Source organism: Carassius auratus, unplaced genomic scaffold, assembly GCF_003368295.1.
Source record: "Carassius auratus strain Wakin unplaced genomic scaffold, ASM336829v1 scaf_tig00216014, whole genome shotgun sequence".
Classification (NCBI taxonomy): Eukaryota; Metazoa; Chordata; class Actinopteri; order Cypriniformes; family Cyprinidae; genus Carassius; species Carassius auratus.
In genome coordinates this window covers 23,962-40,533 of record NW_020528362.1, presented here as the reverse complement: position 1 = coordinate 40,533, position 16,572 = coordinate 23,962, and the positions used below count along the sequence as shown (strand labels likewise).

The 16,572-nt window shown below is 35.2% G+C and overlaps 1 protein-coding gene across 1 annotated transcript; it reads right to left on the bottom strand.

The window, feature by feature from the left end:
* Window positions 1–246: 246 nt before the first annotated feature.
* LOC113096645 (poly [ADP-ribose] polymerase 14) lies at window positions 247–16,517 on the bottom strand. The gene is made up of 15 exons (XM_026262054.1): window positions 16,295–16,517; window positions 16,023–16,150; window positions 10,285–11,781; window positions 9,958–10,191; window positions 9,324–9,545; window positions 9,176–9,233; window positions 8,759–8,905; window positions 8,611–8,670; window positions 7,069–7,245; window positions 6,459–6,641; window positions 5,892–6,328; window positions 2,838–3,075; window positions 2,513–2,649; window positions 1,985–2,165; window positions 247–1,122 (listed from the first exon to the last, which is right to left on the bottom strand). The coding sequence occupies exons 1-15, from the start codon at window positions 16,461–16,463 to the stop codon at window positions 845–847; spliced, it is 4,146 nt and encodes a 1,381-aa protein (XP_026117839.1). The 5' UTR covers window positions 16,464–16,517; the 3' UTR covers window positions 247–844.
* Window positions 16,518–16,572: the final 55 nt, after the last annotated feature.

Sequence of the window (16,572 nt, the reverse complement as noted above, 5' to 3'; positions counted from 1 at the left end):
AACATTTTCAAAGTGTATGCGTAAGTGGGAGATTTTATATTTTTTAAAAGTATAGCTAATAAACACTAAATAAAGCAGATTGATCTATGTGTGCAGCTAAATTACTGTATTTAGATAAAGCAGAAATGAAGCCAAATAATACAAGAAAAGAACAACAATTTTCATAACAGATCTTATTATTCCAGATCTTATTGTTTCCTGAAGTACTTTCAAATGATGTTTGAAATAATTGCATATCTGTATTGGCAAACTGAGCAAATTCCTTTCATGCAAAACAATGTCAAATGGTTTCCTCATGATAGCAAAAAGCCTGAAGCAGACATGGGAACTAAGAAGGAAGTATTAGAAAACACCCAAACGACATTTTAAAGACCGTTGTTATCCAGGAGTGATGAATAAATTGCCCTGAAGGTACATATCATAATTGCATGTCACTTATGTGGTTTGCACAAGAGACAGATTCATCTGTCTGACTCAATTTTGTGCTATTCACACAAGTATTCATATCATAACGTCAAACTACAGACCACTTTGGCAATTGATATTGGTCATTATATGCTCATAAATTCTGTTGAATTTCCAGATTCCCTGAAAAATACACTCATTTTTATTTGCTATCATGAAATCACTAGTTTGAATCATACTGGTTACTTAAACACTCATATCCACTGAGCACTAGTTAGTTGTGGCATAAATGTTAAAAAGGTATGCGGTAACTAACTGAATCAAACCCTCTACATAACAGTAACACCTAAATCATTACATTTTTATGTAAGATCAATGATATAACAAATAAGCATATAAATCTTCAGGATTTGAATCCAGGGTTGGTTTTAGCAGAAGTTCACTTGAATGTGATGAGGTAGTCTGGATAAGCCTGGCAGTCATGGAAAACTACAAACATGGAGGGATTTTGAATATTATCCACCACGCTATCATAGAGGTCAGGTGCCGCACGCACAGGTGGCGTCTTCATGTTACCCTGACCCTGAGTGTAATAACCCGTGAGCACACGAGCCACAAACATGAGCTGAGTCCCGTCTGCTGCAGGAACCGAATAGGTAGGATCGGCAGAGTAGCTGGCGTTCACAGCAAAGTATGTCCCATGTCCATAGACGGTGGCTGAGAATGGATAAAGTAATCATTATCAACTGAGCAATATCAGCATATTTTAGTGATTTTTTAAAGTTAAAATGTTACGACATATTGCAAATAGTGGCAATTATCTGCACCTCAGTATTTTAGTACATTGTAAAACACTATACAATATTGAAGAGTGTAAATTAAAGGCATCTTATTGGGACAATAAAGCCCTCCCTACACCTATCATAACCCTACATGATGCTGTATTTTTTACTTTTTTATTATATTCTTCATTTTAATTTAAACAAATTTATTTTCTGATGTGATTTGAAATTTGAAAAAGGGAGAAAAAAAAATGCCAAGACGGATTCCAACCCAGGTAAATTGCGTTAAAATGTCTAGGTTACGCGTTTTACCATCTACGCCATTGGAGTTGATGAGTATTGGTTGTCTTTTGCAGTGTTGACTGTCAGAATCACACACTTTAGTTAATGTAAATAGCTTCAGCAACAGTAAAGTTTCTTAGTGTAAATAGAAACTCCGGAACAATTTACGAGACCATGAGTGACTGACTGGGAATCTGTTTACTAGACTGTTAAACTATAAAGAGGAAGTTCATCCAATGTTCGGCCAAAATTCTGTCATCACCCACTGATGGTTTGTCACTCATACATGTTATTGCATGACTTCAAAGGACTATGAGTGAGTCAGATGAACTTCAATTGGTTTATAGTGACTATGAGTTTCAAGGTCAAAAAATGACTAAATGTACCTTTACGTACCTTGACACTCAAAGTCACTATAAACCAAGCCGTTCATAAAGTTTGTATATTGGTCACAAACAAATAGTTACAGATTTTCCATTTTAAAACCTTTAAAATAATAATATAAAAGCAGTTACCATTTTGCCCTGCAAAATTGCGATTAAAGTTTGACTTCATGATGGATGAGCAGGATGCCTCTGATGTGCCGTGATAAAGCATCTTCTCTCCTGCTCCCACAAGAGGATCATTTCTGTTTTCCAGCTCTATTTTACGTCCCTCGTATAACCGCCGAAGATTCATGTTCTGGATGCGCTCGATCTGTGGAAATATATTTGCAATTAAACAGCCATTTACAGGCATACCTGATGGACTTCACATTCACATCTGTTGTTCTTCATAGACAAACTATAAAGACTGTACTGCCATACGAAATGGAAAGTGAAGTGACGTGAAGCCAAGTATGGTGTCTCGTTACTCGAATTTGTACTCTGCATTTAACCCATCCAAGTGCACACAGCTGTAAGTAGCGAACACACTAGTCTTGTTTTAGACTGACTATAATCCTAAAATAAAACTAGATTTGAATGAAGCCATTGTGGAGTTCTTTATGTCCTTCGATGGTTTGTGTCATGTAAAGCACACTCAGATGGTGTCAGCTGTCAAACCTTGAGCACTGTTTTGTTGACGGTCGTCTTGAAGCCCATCTTCACAATCTGGAACTCTTTAGATGACGGATCTAAGGCAATCACTTTTAAGAGGTCACTCTGACTCATGTTGTCCCAGTAGACTGGCACAGAGAAATCTGAAATGCAAAATAATGAGGGTTTTGATTTAGCTGGAATTATTATGTATCAGTTTATATTACAGATATAGATCGGTGGTTTTCAACTGGACAAAGATTTGATCTTTTTTATCTGTATAAACAGTATCAAATACATATTTAAAATAATCTGGGCCATATTTCCATATACTATAAAGGCAGTTTCTCACCTGAAGGGTTCTCCAGTCGTTTGAGAGCGGTCACCTGTCCTGAATCACACGATGTGGCCTTCATATTTTGCAGATCCACAGTCCATTTCTTACCCTGTGCATCCTCAATTCCATCTTTCACATCTCTTTTCTCAAGCTTATAATTCACATCTATTGGTAACTTCTGCCAAATGCCCTGTGGTGGCAGAATGCACCACGTGACCTGACTGAAGAGGAAGGTCTGGTCCTTCTCTCTTACCTTAGAGTTTGGGAGAAATAAAATGTTAGGCTTGGCAAATGAATAAATTAATAATCATGAAACACTATAAACCCTTAATCAGTCCTGGACTTTTCCTTCATTTTTAAAAAGTGTTATACCTTCATCTCAGGGGCATGAGACTCTGTGACTTTCCCTAAATAATTTCTACATTTTCTAAAAGCACACTAAAGATGTGTAAAAAAAATTGGTTTAATTAAAAATAAATGGGGAAATGAAAAAAAAAAAAAAATTTGTCCAAAAAGAAAAAAAAAGAGAAAAAAATCGGTATAAATCTGAAAATTTCTACATATAAATAAAGGACTGGTCATAGAGCATAAGCACAAAGTGGAACAAACTTTCTATTCACACACACACACACACACACACACACAAACTCATGTTTGTTTTGTGAAAAGTGTGTTCATCCCATAGTCGTAATGGTTTTTATACTGTACAAACTGTATATACTATGGCCCTTCACCAACCCTACACCTAACCCTAACCCTCACAAGGAAACTTTGTGCATTTTTACTTTCTCAAAAAAAAAAAAAAACTCATTCTGTATGATTTATAAGCGCTTTGAAAAATGGGGACATGGGTTATGTCCTCATAAGTCACCCTCTCCTTGTAATACCTGTGTCATACCCATGTCATTATACAGAGTTGTGTCCTGATAAGTCACAAAAACAAGAGCACACACACACACACACACACACACACACACACACACACACACACACACACACATGTGACTGCAACAGGGAGCATTTTTATAAAAAACTGACACATAAAATCAACAAGACTGGCATAAATCTGAAAAATATCCATACATATATGAAGGACTAATACTAGACACAGCCCATGGCATAGGTGACATAGGCAATTGCCTAGTTTCTTGATTTAAAAAAAAAAAAAATTGACATCAACGGAAAAATAAGATATGACAACATGTCATGCTGGACTAATTTAAACACTTTCTACATCATGAATGCATTAATAACTATGCATGGCACATCCAGTTAATATTTTTGCCATTTATGTGCTCTATAATTTAAAAAAGGTATAATTAAAAATGAGTGAAGAAGAAAATGATCATGCAATGTTGTTTTCATTTTATTTAGGCTAAATTACTGCTTGTTTTTAATTCACAAAAAAATGTCTAAATGTCTATTATCTAGCATTCATAAACTTAAATAATTAAGTATAAGTATGTCATTTTCCACTGTATGCACAAAATTGAAATGAAATGTATGGGTAAATTTAACCTTTATTTTGTTGCCTTTGTTGCTTGTTAAGACTACTTTAGGTATTTTATTTAGGATCCAAAAAGACACACAAGTGCCTCCCACACCGGAGACCTGGGTTTGAGGTTCACTTGGAGAACCTGCTTCACATAGTTGTAGGAACTAGTTGTATCTGGTCTCTTCAACAGGCTGTTTTAACAGATTCACTCATAAAATACCTACAACGTGCTTCAACATATCCATTATAATTACATTTATCCTAATACGTATCAAATGTTTATGGGGGAGGGTGAATGTGAGAATGTGGAAAAGTGTGTTTCTGTTTTGTTATGTTATGTTACATTATATAGTTGAGATTAGAACAGTCTACATTGTCAGAATTTCTAATAAAGGGAAAGAGAGAGAGAGAAAATGGCAGATAAACTGTCAACGTCTGCCAAATGTGCTTGGACTTGTAGAAACTATAGTTCATGATATGCAGTATAATTATCAGTGTTTTGCATTTTGCTTGTTTTTTTTCCCTCTTGTTTATTAGCCATGTGATTTATATATATATATATAAAGTTGTATTGTTCTGTGTACCCTTCACCCCTGTCCATTACTGTTTATTGGTGCTGTTGTTTTGTTTTGTATTATATTGGTTTTATTTACTCAATATTGATATTTTGTTCTAAAAAAATAATTAAATTTATTGAAATAAGTGAATATATAAATTAAATAAATCTGAAATAAATAGTATGTGATTACAGTCTTGTCTTTTAGCGGTGACTTGTAATGTTTCCGCAAATTTATGTATAATAATTAGCAAGAAGATATCAGACAACAACAAATTCTAACTTTGACAAAAATACTGATTTCCTGTATTTTAGAATGTTTAAATTTATATTTCACAAAATATCTATCATAAAGTTGTGAGGAGAAGTTAAAGCATCAAGAAAAATGAAGTGAAAATGAAATGAGCCCCTATGGACCTCTATTGGATATGTGTGGTCAATGCACTTTCTTTCTTTAACTATAATTCCTAAAGTTTTTCCACAAACCTGCATATGGCAGGGTTCCATCCCTAACGTGTAGAGCAATGTCCAAAAACAATTTAGATTTAATTAAGATCATCATTTCAGTGATTTTTTTAAAATAAAAAAATTAGACAATTTATGGCATAGTTTAATTGTGCAGTAAATAGTTAAAAAACTACCAAATATCCGCAAAAACACAGCATAAATGTATAGTTGATAAGTAAATAAAATATAATATATAGTTTGCCATGTAAAAAATAAAAATAAATTCCTTATGCAATCACTCTGTGAAAGTTTGACTCCAAGGACCAAAAACATAAACCCTACTCGAGGACTGACTAAGGGTTAAATGATTGGTATACATTTGCAGTGTATGTGTGTGTGTGTGTGTGTATATAATTCAGGATCAGGAAAGGTCATGGACTCAAACTCAAACTTGACTTCAAACTCAAATCTATGGCCATTGACTATTATTTGCAAATTCTATGCATTATGTGCTGAGGCAATTGTGTGGAGAGCTCATTTAAGTTGAATGTTAATTCCTTGTTATTCTCACCTGTCTGCGAAGTGCATCTTGTATCAGTCTAACCACCTCATTCACTCCGTCCCTCTGCCCCTTTACTACCCATTGTTCAGAACTGCTCTGTTCTATCTGCAGGTGCAATGATTTCACTTTAGAGAGCAGCTGGCCCATCTCCTCTGGAGTGAGGCATTCAATCTCATCAGGAAAGAAAGAGTGTGTGGAGCACTGGTCCTGATATGCCTGCTGAAGATCTCTGCATGCATTGGAAACATCATCCTCAGTGTGACCAATAACTAGAAACGCTGCTGTGCTCTCGGTGTCCGGCAAAGATGTCACCAGAGAACTCAAGTCCAAAGCGACTGGTAAGGGTAAGGAATGTGATCTACTTGATCTAGTTGATCCACTGTGCCTGATACTGGCTGCACTGCGTCCTCTGGTGGTTGCACTGGTAAGTACAAGAGGTGCAGGAGCTGAAAAAGGTGAATTTGCTAAATTAATAATGAGTGTCTAGTTAAAAAAATGATAAAAAGATACAATTAATTTTTGCATGAGATGGGCAAGAAATAAAAGTGCCTCTGCATTGTGCAGATTCATTCTCACCTGTTAACTGTGTATTGCTACCAAAAATTTGTTTTGCTGTCTCTTTGAAAGCCAGGAAAACATTAATCTTCAGCAGAATGATCCGAATGATTTTGAGACGTTGAAGGTTCGCTCCTTGAACACCTTCCTTTACTCCCTCTAGAATGGACTTGGCCACCACATTTGGAGCTAAACCTCCCTGTCCTGCAGAGCCCACACATTTACATTAACATGGCTGTCTATGATGCCAAAACATTCCTACTATTTCATTCATTTGCAATTTTGAGTTCATAACTTGCAATTCTGAGTATTTCTTGCAGTTTTGAGTTTATATCCTGCAATTTTTATTTTGTTTAAAAATCTTAAGTTTATCCTGCAATATTGAGTTTATATCTCACAATATTGAGGTTGCATCTTGCCATTCTGAGTTTATCTCATAATTCAGAGGTTATGTCTTGCAATTTTAAGTTTGCATCTTCCAATTCTGAGAATATTTTTAACTCTGAGGTGGAAACAGACATTATACAGTAGGAGATAGTAAATGGGGAAAAATACATAAAACAAACTACTTACTACAACAAGAAATATACATTTTTATTTTCTCAATGAAAGTAAGAATGAAGGTACTGACCAGCGCAGATGGCAGGAATGGCCACAGACCTGTAGAAGCCGTGCTCACATTGAACCACTATTTCTTTTGCCAAGGTCTTGATAACATCAGGTTTTCTCTCTCCACAAACATGCAGGATTGTCTTACAGGGGAAGCCTCCTGGTGGGGTCGTGAAAATCTTCCCGCTCGCTACCTGAACTGGAGAATATATGAAAGGGATAGTGTTTGATGATATATTGCATGTATATATTTCATAAATTAAATCCTTTATCTATTTGAAAGTCCCATTTGGTTTTCTGTATTTTATTAAAATTGTTTTCTAACTATACTTGCAAACAGGATCAATTTAGTGAATGCTTGAATTTTCTGTTTCTAATAAAGGCATCCGATTCTGTTTTAGTTAGACAATTTTCAAAAGAAATGGCTTCCAGGGAAAGTTTCATTTGATAGATAGGTCTATCAATTCCATAAAACTTTGTGTTAAAATTACTTTCAATGCTTGCATACCACTGTACAAAATGATATTTTGAACTTGTAAATAAAGATAGCATCAGTTAAGTAAATTTCACAAACAAATACTATTTTGTCTTTTTACTTCAAAAATATCATGTTTAATTCAATAAGCTACATGAGGTTTCATTTTTATTATTTATTTTACTTAAATACATAAGTCAATTCAAATGGAACTGCCTAGGTAGAAATGAAAGTTAAAACTCATAAGTATATTTTACTTGGAACTGTTTATTATGTTTACAAGTTATGATCCCATATTTCCCATCAAGCAATGGGGCATGAGAAATTAAAAATGTACACTGTTTTATGTTTATTTTAGTTGTTTATTTTAGTTGTTAGTTGTTGTTTGTTTTAGTAACATACTGTTTTGTGACACCTGGAGTTTATTTTCTATTCAAAATGACCCATTGATACTCAAACACTATTCACTGATTGTTACCGTCATTGTGTGTGGTGTACCAAGTATTGAGGTCTCTGTGTTCATTTGGCTATTCTTTTTTTTTTATTATTGAGTGGGCATATTATCTTAAAATGATAACAGCCTGTCTACATGCTTACTTGCATGTTTGCAAGTGAACCAAATGCTTTAATAGCACGGTGATTTACCAGTCTGTACCTTGTTAAAGTAAATTGCATAAACTCGCAGATTTTATTAAATTCAGTGGTTAAGTTTTACTTTTCTTTTGCAAAAGAAAAATACATTTGTACACCTTTTTTCAGTAATAAGCATTAGACTACACAATGTAAAATTTACAAACAAAGAGTCAACAAAATTAACTGGGAATTTCCAAGTAAACTTAACTTAAAAATGTCTAATTAAACTTACTAATAATTATGTTTAGGCTTTTACTTAGCAAATGTTTGTAAATTTACAAGAATTTTCTGAGTGAAAAAACTTAGCAAGCTTTTTTTCAAGTAAATCCTACTCCACATTTTGTACAGTGTAGGTATTATTTAGTGCATTCCAAAATTCTTGACAAAAGTCTTTTCATAAATAAAATAAAATCAAAAACTAACTTTATAAAAGAGGCTGTAGTTTATTTTTCTTACCGCCTGTCAGTTGAGCCTGGATTTGAGGTCCTGCCTTAGTAAGGATGTCCTTACACACTCCTGTGATGGACAGGTAAACACTCTCTTATGTTCTACATAGTGTATCAGTAATGTTTTGGTTATTAAATTACAAAATCTGCATGAATACCAGCTGTCTTGAAGTCCTTAAAGTCAGTGGTGTTCACGATGGCATCAGTGGTCTCGTTAGTGATGTCTCCAAACACCAGATGGAGTTCAATCCCATCTACTGGCATGATGATCTCATCAAGGTCAGAGGTCAGTGACTGAAACAGAGCTGTGGTGACAGATAAAGACATGTACAGATGTAAGAAACCCTGGAAGGTTTAGTTAAATGTAGAAATTTCCAATACACAACAACAAATCATTTGTGCGCATGAGCTCTTCTGGCCAGTTGAACGTATTCTGAGGCTCATTCAGACATTTCTCATTGACTATTTTTTATTTTATCACACAGCATCATACTTTTGATATGGCATGTTCATAAGTTACTATATCTAACCTGTAAGTGAGCTTATTTATATATATATAAATGAATCTCCCTTGCCTTTCCCTGTGTTGTCCACCATCTTTGCACTCAGATTCCCACAGACTGTCTGGAACATCTGCAAAAAATGTCCAAAATAGGGTTAAGCATAGATATCACTGAAATAAACTCCACTGCACTGAGTGCGTATGTTATATAGATAGCTTACCTCTTCAGAATGAGGATAATTAGCCATTATTGCGATACAAATGGTGTCCAGACAACCAGTGGGTCCAGATAAAAAAGCACAGATCTCATGAGTAAGAATATTAACAGAGTCTTTGACCGGTACTGACAGCACAATGCCCGGTCCGATAACTGGCAATGCAACAGATCCCCAAGATTTCTGCTTACACAGCTCAAAAACTCTGCGAAGTCCTGAGCGAAGCGCCTAAGACAAGATCACAACATCACAAAATACATTACTGATGGCAAAACTACTGTACTAAATCGTCCCATATTGTTTTTTAAAACTCTCACACTAACATCCAAAAATGCTTTGAGTTCAAATATATTTTAACTCCAAACTTTATGTCGGGGTCTTGATCACCCTGTCTGGGGTTTTTTTGCGATAACAACCGGTTGGATGTACATTATCCCTTACTTATATAGACATATAGTCACGATTAGTACTCTGTTGTGTTGTACTGCAATGATTATTTTATGACTTATAGCTTCCTTTTATTATTTTTGTACTTCTGTATTTTATGTGCAATGGTTTGTGACACTTTGGGTTTCGGAAAAGTGAATAAAGCTATTTATTGTTTTCTTTAAGTCCCATCCGTTCAATATTTTTGTCATACCTTTTCACTATTGTGCTTGTTTCCTTTTGGCGCACATTCCACAAAGAAAACCTTGGAGCATCCCAACGCCGGTGTCGCGTCCACCTCCAGCACTTCTCCAGGCTTAAGCTTGTTATTTCCCTTTGCATTATTGAAGTTATTTTGAAGCTGCTGTCCTGCTTTACTCAACAGGGATGATCCAATCAAGGTTGAGGTCATGTTTGTCTGGATCATCGGCGCAACAAACACATCTGCCTGTAATTATACCAGTTACATTGGTTACTCAACAGTTCTGTTTGAGAGGTATAACATATAAATACAAAGTCAAAAAATATAATTTAGACTTACCCGCTGTTGTTCAAGACTGCCAACCACAACGTTAATGTCTATCGCTTTGTCAGAGTCCAGAGAGTCTTGGGTAGATGCAGACGTAAATGGTACACTGAGACTGCTCATGTATTTGGGTACTTTACCTCTTTTCTGCTTATCGTCAATAGGCAGTATCCTAACCAGATTAGAGTTCTTGATCCTTTGGAAGATCCTTGCACCTTCACTTTGAAAAACCTGTTGAACTCCAGGTCCTTTCACCTCACATCGTTTAGTGACAAGACTCTGAAGGCATGACTCAAGGCTGTCCTTCAAGGTCTCAACTTCACAGCGAGGTCCTGTGAGGTGGACACATGGCGAAGGTGAACTTGTTGGTTTTATTTCCACACTGCTCTTCTTTATGCCACCAATTGCCAAGATCTCAGAGAAGTGCTCTACCATCTCTGGACTGGGAAGAGGCAGGGAGACGTGATGGATCTGATGATTTCTTTTGTACTCCAGCACAATGTTCTTCAGCTTACTGACTTCAGGAGTGTAGCCCACAAGTTGAACCTTGGGGTCAGGAGTTGATTCATCCTGGTATTTAAGCTCCAGTTTAACACTTCTGTGATTGGCCTGCTTGACAGCTTCGCTCAAATCGTCCTTCAGCTTAGTAAATGCAGAAGATTTCTGAACATTTTCCAAGGGCACAGTCTCCAAACACAAGTCTCTCTGCACGGCAGCAGATGCCTCCTCTAGAGCTCCATCAGAGAGACTCAACAGAAGAAGATCTGAACCTGAAGTCTCGAGCATTACCGGGCTGCGGAGGCTCTGCTGAAACCGGTTTTGAAAGTGCTGTATACCGCCACTTGATTCCAAAAAGGTCATAAGAGGACGATGTGATGGGATCCTCTTCTCTTTGATTCCTTTTGCTAATTTTAAAAGCTCATTTTCACCTGCATGGACCTCTTTCTCAGGACCCTTTAGGAGAACACATGTTCGCTCCTGTGTGATCTTAAGCGCAGGTAAATTAGATTTTATGTATGTCTCAAACTCTTCTTTGATGAGGTGAAATTGTTTCTCAGACACGCAACACTCTTTTTGAACCTGCTGTTTGTCCTGCAAGCCGCTTATAAATGTTAACATTTTCTCCACTTCTTTTCGTTCTCCAACCACCACAGCTAAACATGTTAGTTTTTCAAAATACATTTTTAAGTTATCACTTTGAAGGAAAGAGTTTTCTTCCAGAATCGCAAATCTGTCGCTTTCAACCTCAAAGTGGATGATGTAGCGTGACTTTAGAGCCTCTAACGCTTCATCCACTGCAAACTCCCATTTCATCAGGGAATAAACATCTTCTGTTGCTGGGTCCTTCACCACAACCAACTCTTCAGAGTCAACGTTGATCTTGAAGGTGCTGGAGATCATAGAGAGATGTGATTCCAGATCTGAATGTGGGTTTTTACACTCGCTGAGGAAGCGTAGTAGATAATGGTCCAGTTTAAATACCTTTTCCATATTTTTTGCACTTGCACATTTCTAAAAAAAACAAACAAACAAAAAAAAAATTAAATATGTGATGCAAATGTTTAATTTTATTACCTCAGAAGGGGTCAAAAAGGTATTTTCAACCTAGAATGTTCATTACAAAAAAATGCAGAATAAAAGTGCTTGGATCATAACATGCATGTTTATAATTAAAGCATTGATACTTAGAGGAAAAATCGCTATACTGCAATTTTAACATTAGTGCCACCTGCTGTCAGAGAGTGAATTTGCGTTCTCATTCAGATGTTCTGCTGTTTTTGTTTTGTTCAGTTCTGTTTTGAGTGTTATAGTTTAACAAACCTAAAGTCAGACCATTCTGTTTTTGCTTTAAATTTCTAATTTATACAATCTATTATAAATGTTTATTCTACACTTAAAAAAAAAACACTGGTTAAAAGCTGGGTAAATATAGGGCAGAACTCATGCTAGGGTAATTTTACCCAGCAAATTGGTTTGTTTATTCAAAGCTGAGGTCTATAAGTTTTGCCTCTTTGACACCATCTCTGTTTGAAATGTGCAATTACAGTAATCTGCAGAATTATCATATTTCATATTTACGTGGGTTGTGCATTGGCAGACTCCTCAGCACGGATGAATCTAATATTTTGATGTTGTCAGTCAATAATGCACTGGTGTGGATACTGTACTTCAGAATCACAGATTCTATGTCTTAAGTATGACCCAAATAAGAATGATCACCGGATATTAGTAACATGGAAGTAACATGTCTGCCACTTTTGTCCTGACCAACTGAGGAATAAAAAACATTAGTTTACAATAAATTGTGGTACCAATACTGATTGAATCTAATGATCACTTTAGCTATAACATCAAACAGTCCATATTATTATTGTTATACTTTGTTCTAAAAAAATGTAATGTTTACAACATCAACATTGCGTGCTTATGTGTAGGCTATTTAGTTGTATGTTTTAGCATTATCTGTAGATTTCAAATTCTGTACAGTCTAATATATATTTGTCATGTAATTTTAGAATTTAATATGAAAGAATTTGTAACCCAGAAAGCAAATTAATGTTCCTTAGAACTGGTTCTCTTTGGAATACAAATATTGTGTAATCCCCAGTCTCTATAATCAGATTCACATTTAAAACTGGAATGTAATCAGTCACCCTTTTTGGATTACAATCCACCATCAAAAAGACGTTTAATTATTCTAGCTGCTTTGAGAAAAGGCCATAAGTCCACCACCTGCAGCCTCCACACAAGCGGGTGGCCGGTAGTACTAAATGTTTACAGATGTGACTTAATAGAGTGGGGGAACCATGACTTCACTTTGTAGCCAGACACTGGTTCCCTTGCCAAAAATGCCTTTGGGATTTTTCCATAGGCTTTTGGATTATTGCATAAGCTCTGTGTTCAACCATAGTTCATGGAACTTACACGTTTTGTCCATCAAGATAATCTTCACATAATAATAGATTTTTTTTAAAGCCAAAATACAAGTGGCAGAACTTAAAAGCTAGACTTAGGCTATAAACTAAATAGCATAGTGAATAATTGAAACATTCATAACTTAAGACATATGAAAGCACATATTTATGGATTTCAAAATAAGGTGCATTGGTTGCACTTTATTTTACAGTACATGTACTAACATGTACTTATAGTGTACTTACAGTGTATTTATTTAAGAAAGTTCTGGTAATACAAGGTAACTACATGGTGTAGAGTTACGTTTAGGGGTAGGTTCAGGGTTAGTAACTAGTTATTACATAGTTATTGTGATTACTATAATAAGTACATAGTATGTACATGGGGAACAGGACTGTAAAATAAAGTGCTACTGGTAGAGTCCTGCACGGGTTCGGGTACCTGCGGGTGGCTGAAACGGGTGAAAAGTATACAACTGTGTCGGATACAGGTGCGGGTCGGGTCGGACACAGGGAAACATGGGTCTAAACACGGGTTCAAAATAGTCACGTGCAAACGTAAAAATGTATATATATATATACAGAATCTGAATTAAAATGTGTTTGTTTTAAGCCTATTCTAAAATTTGTGTCATAAAATTATATTGCGCATAATGCGATCGTTATAAAGGTGTTTAAACAACAATACACTTTCACTTGCATGTATTTGACAATCGGAATATCAGATATTTAATTCCATAGCTAACACATTTGTGAATATGGGCCTAATCTAGGCTATCTAGGGTTGTTGTTTGTGCAGCTCATTTACATGCACGCTCTGGGCAGATCCGCCTCTCGCGATGCTCAGCTGTGAAGGATTAATAAATGGGTGCGTTCGACTTGAAGCACAACCTCAGACGGTGGTATGATTCGCTCTTTTGTTGTTCTGTTTTCTTTCAGGATCAAAAATACAACAAATGAAAGCGTTTATCTGTATTTCCGACTGATGAGAACTATGCATATACATTCATAAATCAGTCAATTTTGTATTTTATTATGAGATATTTTATTCTGATGTGATCAGTGACTGATGGACCAAAGAGCACGTATTTCGACATTTGCAGTAAAAAAGTGAAATATAAATTCTCAGAAAATGCATTTTATACCAGTATATTGAAATGTCTGTTTAGCCTACTCCATTAGGAGTCCAGACATTGGAAAATATCAGTCCACATGCGTTTTATACACTATTTAATATGAGGGAAATAGACATGCATGCATGCGTGATACAAAAATATTTAAATTTTAGATAGCAAAATATTTTTTAGTAATTCTGTCAATTAGGTACACTAAGGTTATTTCATTGTCTGCTATATATTTGCTTCTTATTTATTAAAATATGGGTAATAGATAGATAAAACATTGATCAAAATTAAGATACAATGTATACAAAACTAATATCTTTTAAAAAGAGTTTTCCATAAATAACTTCTGTATGACCTGGCAATAAAATTCGAAAAAAGTGTGTCTAATGTGATTTGCTTAACTGATTTGATTTCGGGTGCGGGTCGGGTGTCGGTTCTATTTTAAGCGGGTCGGGTCGGGTGCGGATTTTAATTAGTGCCGCTGTCGGAAAACGGGTCGGATGCGGTTTTAAACACTGCGGGTACGGGCGGGTGCGGATTTACAAAATCGGACCCGTGCAGCTACCGGTGCATTAAAAGCCAACAAATCCTTGATTAATATGATTAATATTCATATTTTAATTAAAAACTTCTTAATTAAAATTCTAGTGCATTTAATCAAGTTTTTGTATATGGTAAGATTAAACTTACTGTATTTTAGTAGAAAGTACCATATTTAGGGTGCGTATAAAATGTTATTTAATCCTTGCTTCTAGAAAATCTGTCTGCTTTCTGACAGCTTCATGTGACAGTAAACATTTAAATTCAATGTGGCTTTAGGCACTATGTGTCATTAAAGTTTCACTTTCACCATGACTAAGCTGGTAAAAATGGTGCTTACATGAAATTATATACCTTAGGGTACAAACTCAGAGTGTGTTTGTATATATATATATATATATATATATATATATATATATATATATATATATATATATATATATATATATATATATATATATATATATATATATATATATATATATATATATATATATATATTAATCATTTATTTTTATTTTTTATTTATGGTAACAACTATATTTATACTGCAGGGTCCCTTTTAATGCAATAGCATTGTGTAATAGTTCCTTTACGGATTATCACAGAACTGGTCTGGTTGCTGAATCTGATTGGTGATTGATGAATTTATGGTATGATTGCTTGCTTGTGTAAAGGGAAGTATTGTGTGCATTGTTTTTTTTTCAACTTGCCTTGTCTGTGTGTATTTATTTATGTCCTTTTAATCTGACTTGCTTGGAGAGAAAATGTTAGTATTTATATACTGTATGTATACAAATGCATGACAAGAAATAAAGTTATGTGTTTCTATACACCAACACCCACCTTTGTCCTTTAATTAAGATATAAAGTAGGGTAATGTTTTATATTATTTGAGTTACTGAGAGTTCAGTTATACATCTGTTCATAGCTGGGTGTACTAGGCACCTAAAGGCAACAATGTTATCAACATAATTTGAATTGCAATCTTTATATGAGTTTATTGCCTAGTCTTTTCCCAGACCATCCTTATGGTCAATTGATTTCAGAGAACTACAGTATTTACTTTAGGCAGAGAGTTTCTTTCTGGAAAAACTGGTTTGATCCTGTACAACCAGGAAATAAGGTACAGCATGTATAGAAGCAAAATAGCTGTTTGTTTTGTGCCACTTACCTGATTTGGAGATTCTTGAGATTGTTTGCTGCTTTCTGCAACACTTTCACACCTCAATGAAACATGGATGTCCTCTTGGCCTTCTATTTTAATGATGTGATCCTTTCGTTCTAGTACTCTTTCCTGGGCTTCGAATACAAATAGCACACTTATTGATGAGTGTAAAGTGTTACATTACATTTGTTTTGCTTAATGAAAAGCTTAATTAAGATAAAAGCATGGGACTGATTATAACATGGTGCAAAATAAATGAATAAATAAAACATCCTTACCTTGTTGTTCCATAAAACTTATCTTGTAAGTGTTGTCACCCACTTTATTGATCTCACACTCTCCCCCTCCAGACCTTCTCCTGATTTTAAAATACTTTTGCATTTGTCTTAGTTCTGCATCAGAGAGATTCTCTGCCTCAAAAAACACAGCATACTCGTTGTTCTCCATCTTTAATCTGTTATTGTATTGAGCTTGGACATATAAGTGCTCTGAGATCCTTTCACTTTTGCTTTACATGGCCACGCCTCCAGCTTCCTTTTAATGCTGTGAGACTATT

What these genes read in the sequence shown, in the direction of transcription:
- LOC113096645 (XM_026262054.1), bottom strand. Translation starts at nt 16,463, where the DNA reads ATGGAGAACAACGAGTATGCTGTGTTTTTTGAGGCAGAGAATCTCTCT. An exon ending in CTCAAGAATCTCCAAATCAG is followed by an intron (nt 11,782 to 16,022) that starts GTAAGTGGCACA and finishes TGTTTTTTTTAG; the next exon opens with AAATGTGCAAGTGCAAAAAA. An exon ending in ATTATCCTCATTCTGAAGAG is followed by an intron (nt 9,234 to 9,323) that starts GTAAGCTATCTA and finishes CATTTTTTGCAG; the next exon opens with ATGTTCCAGACAGTCTGTGG.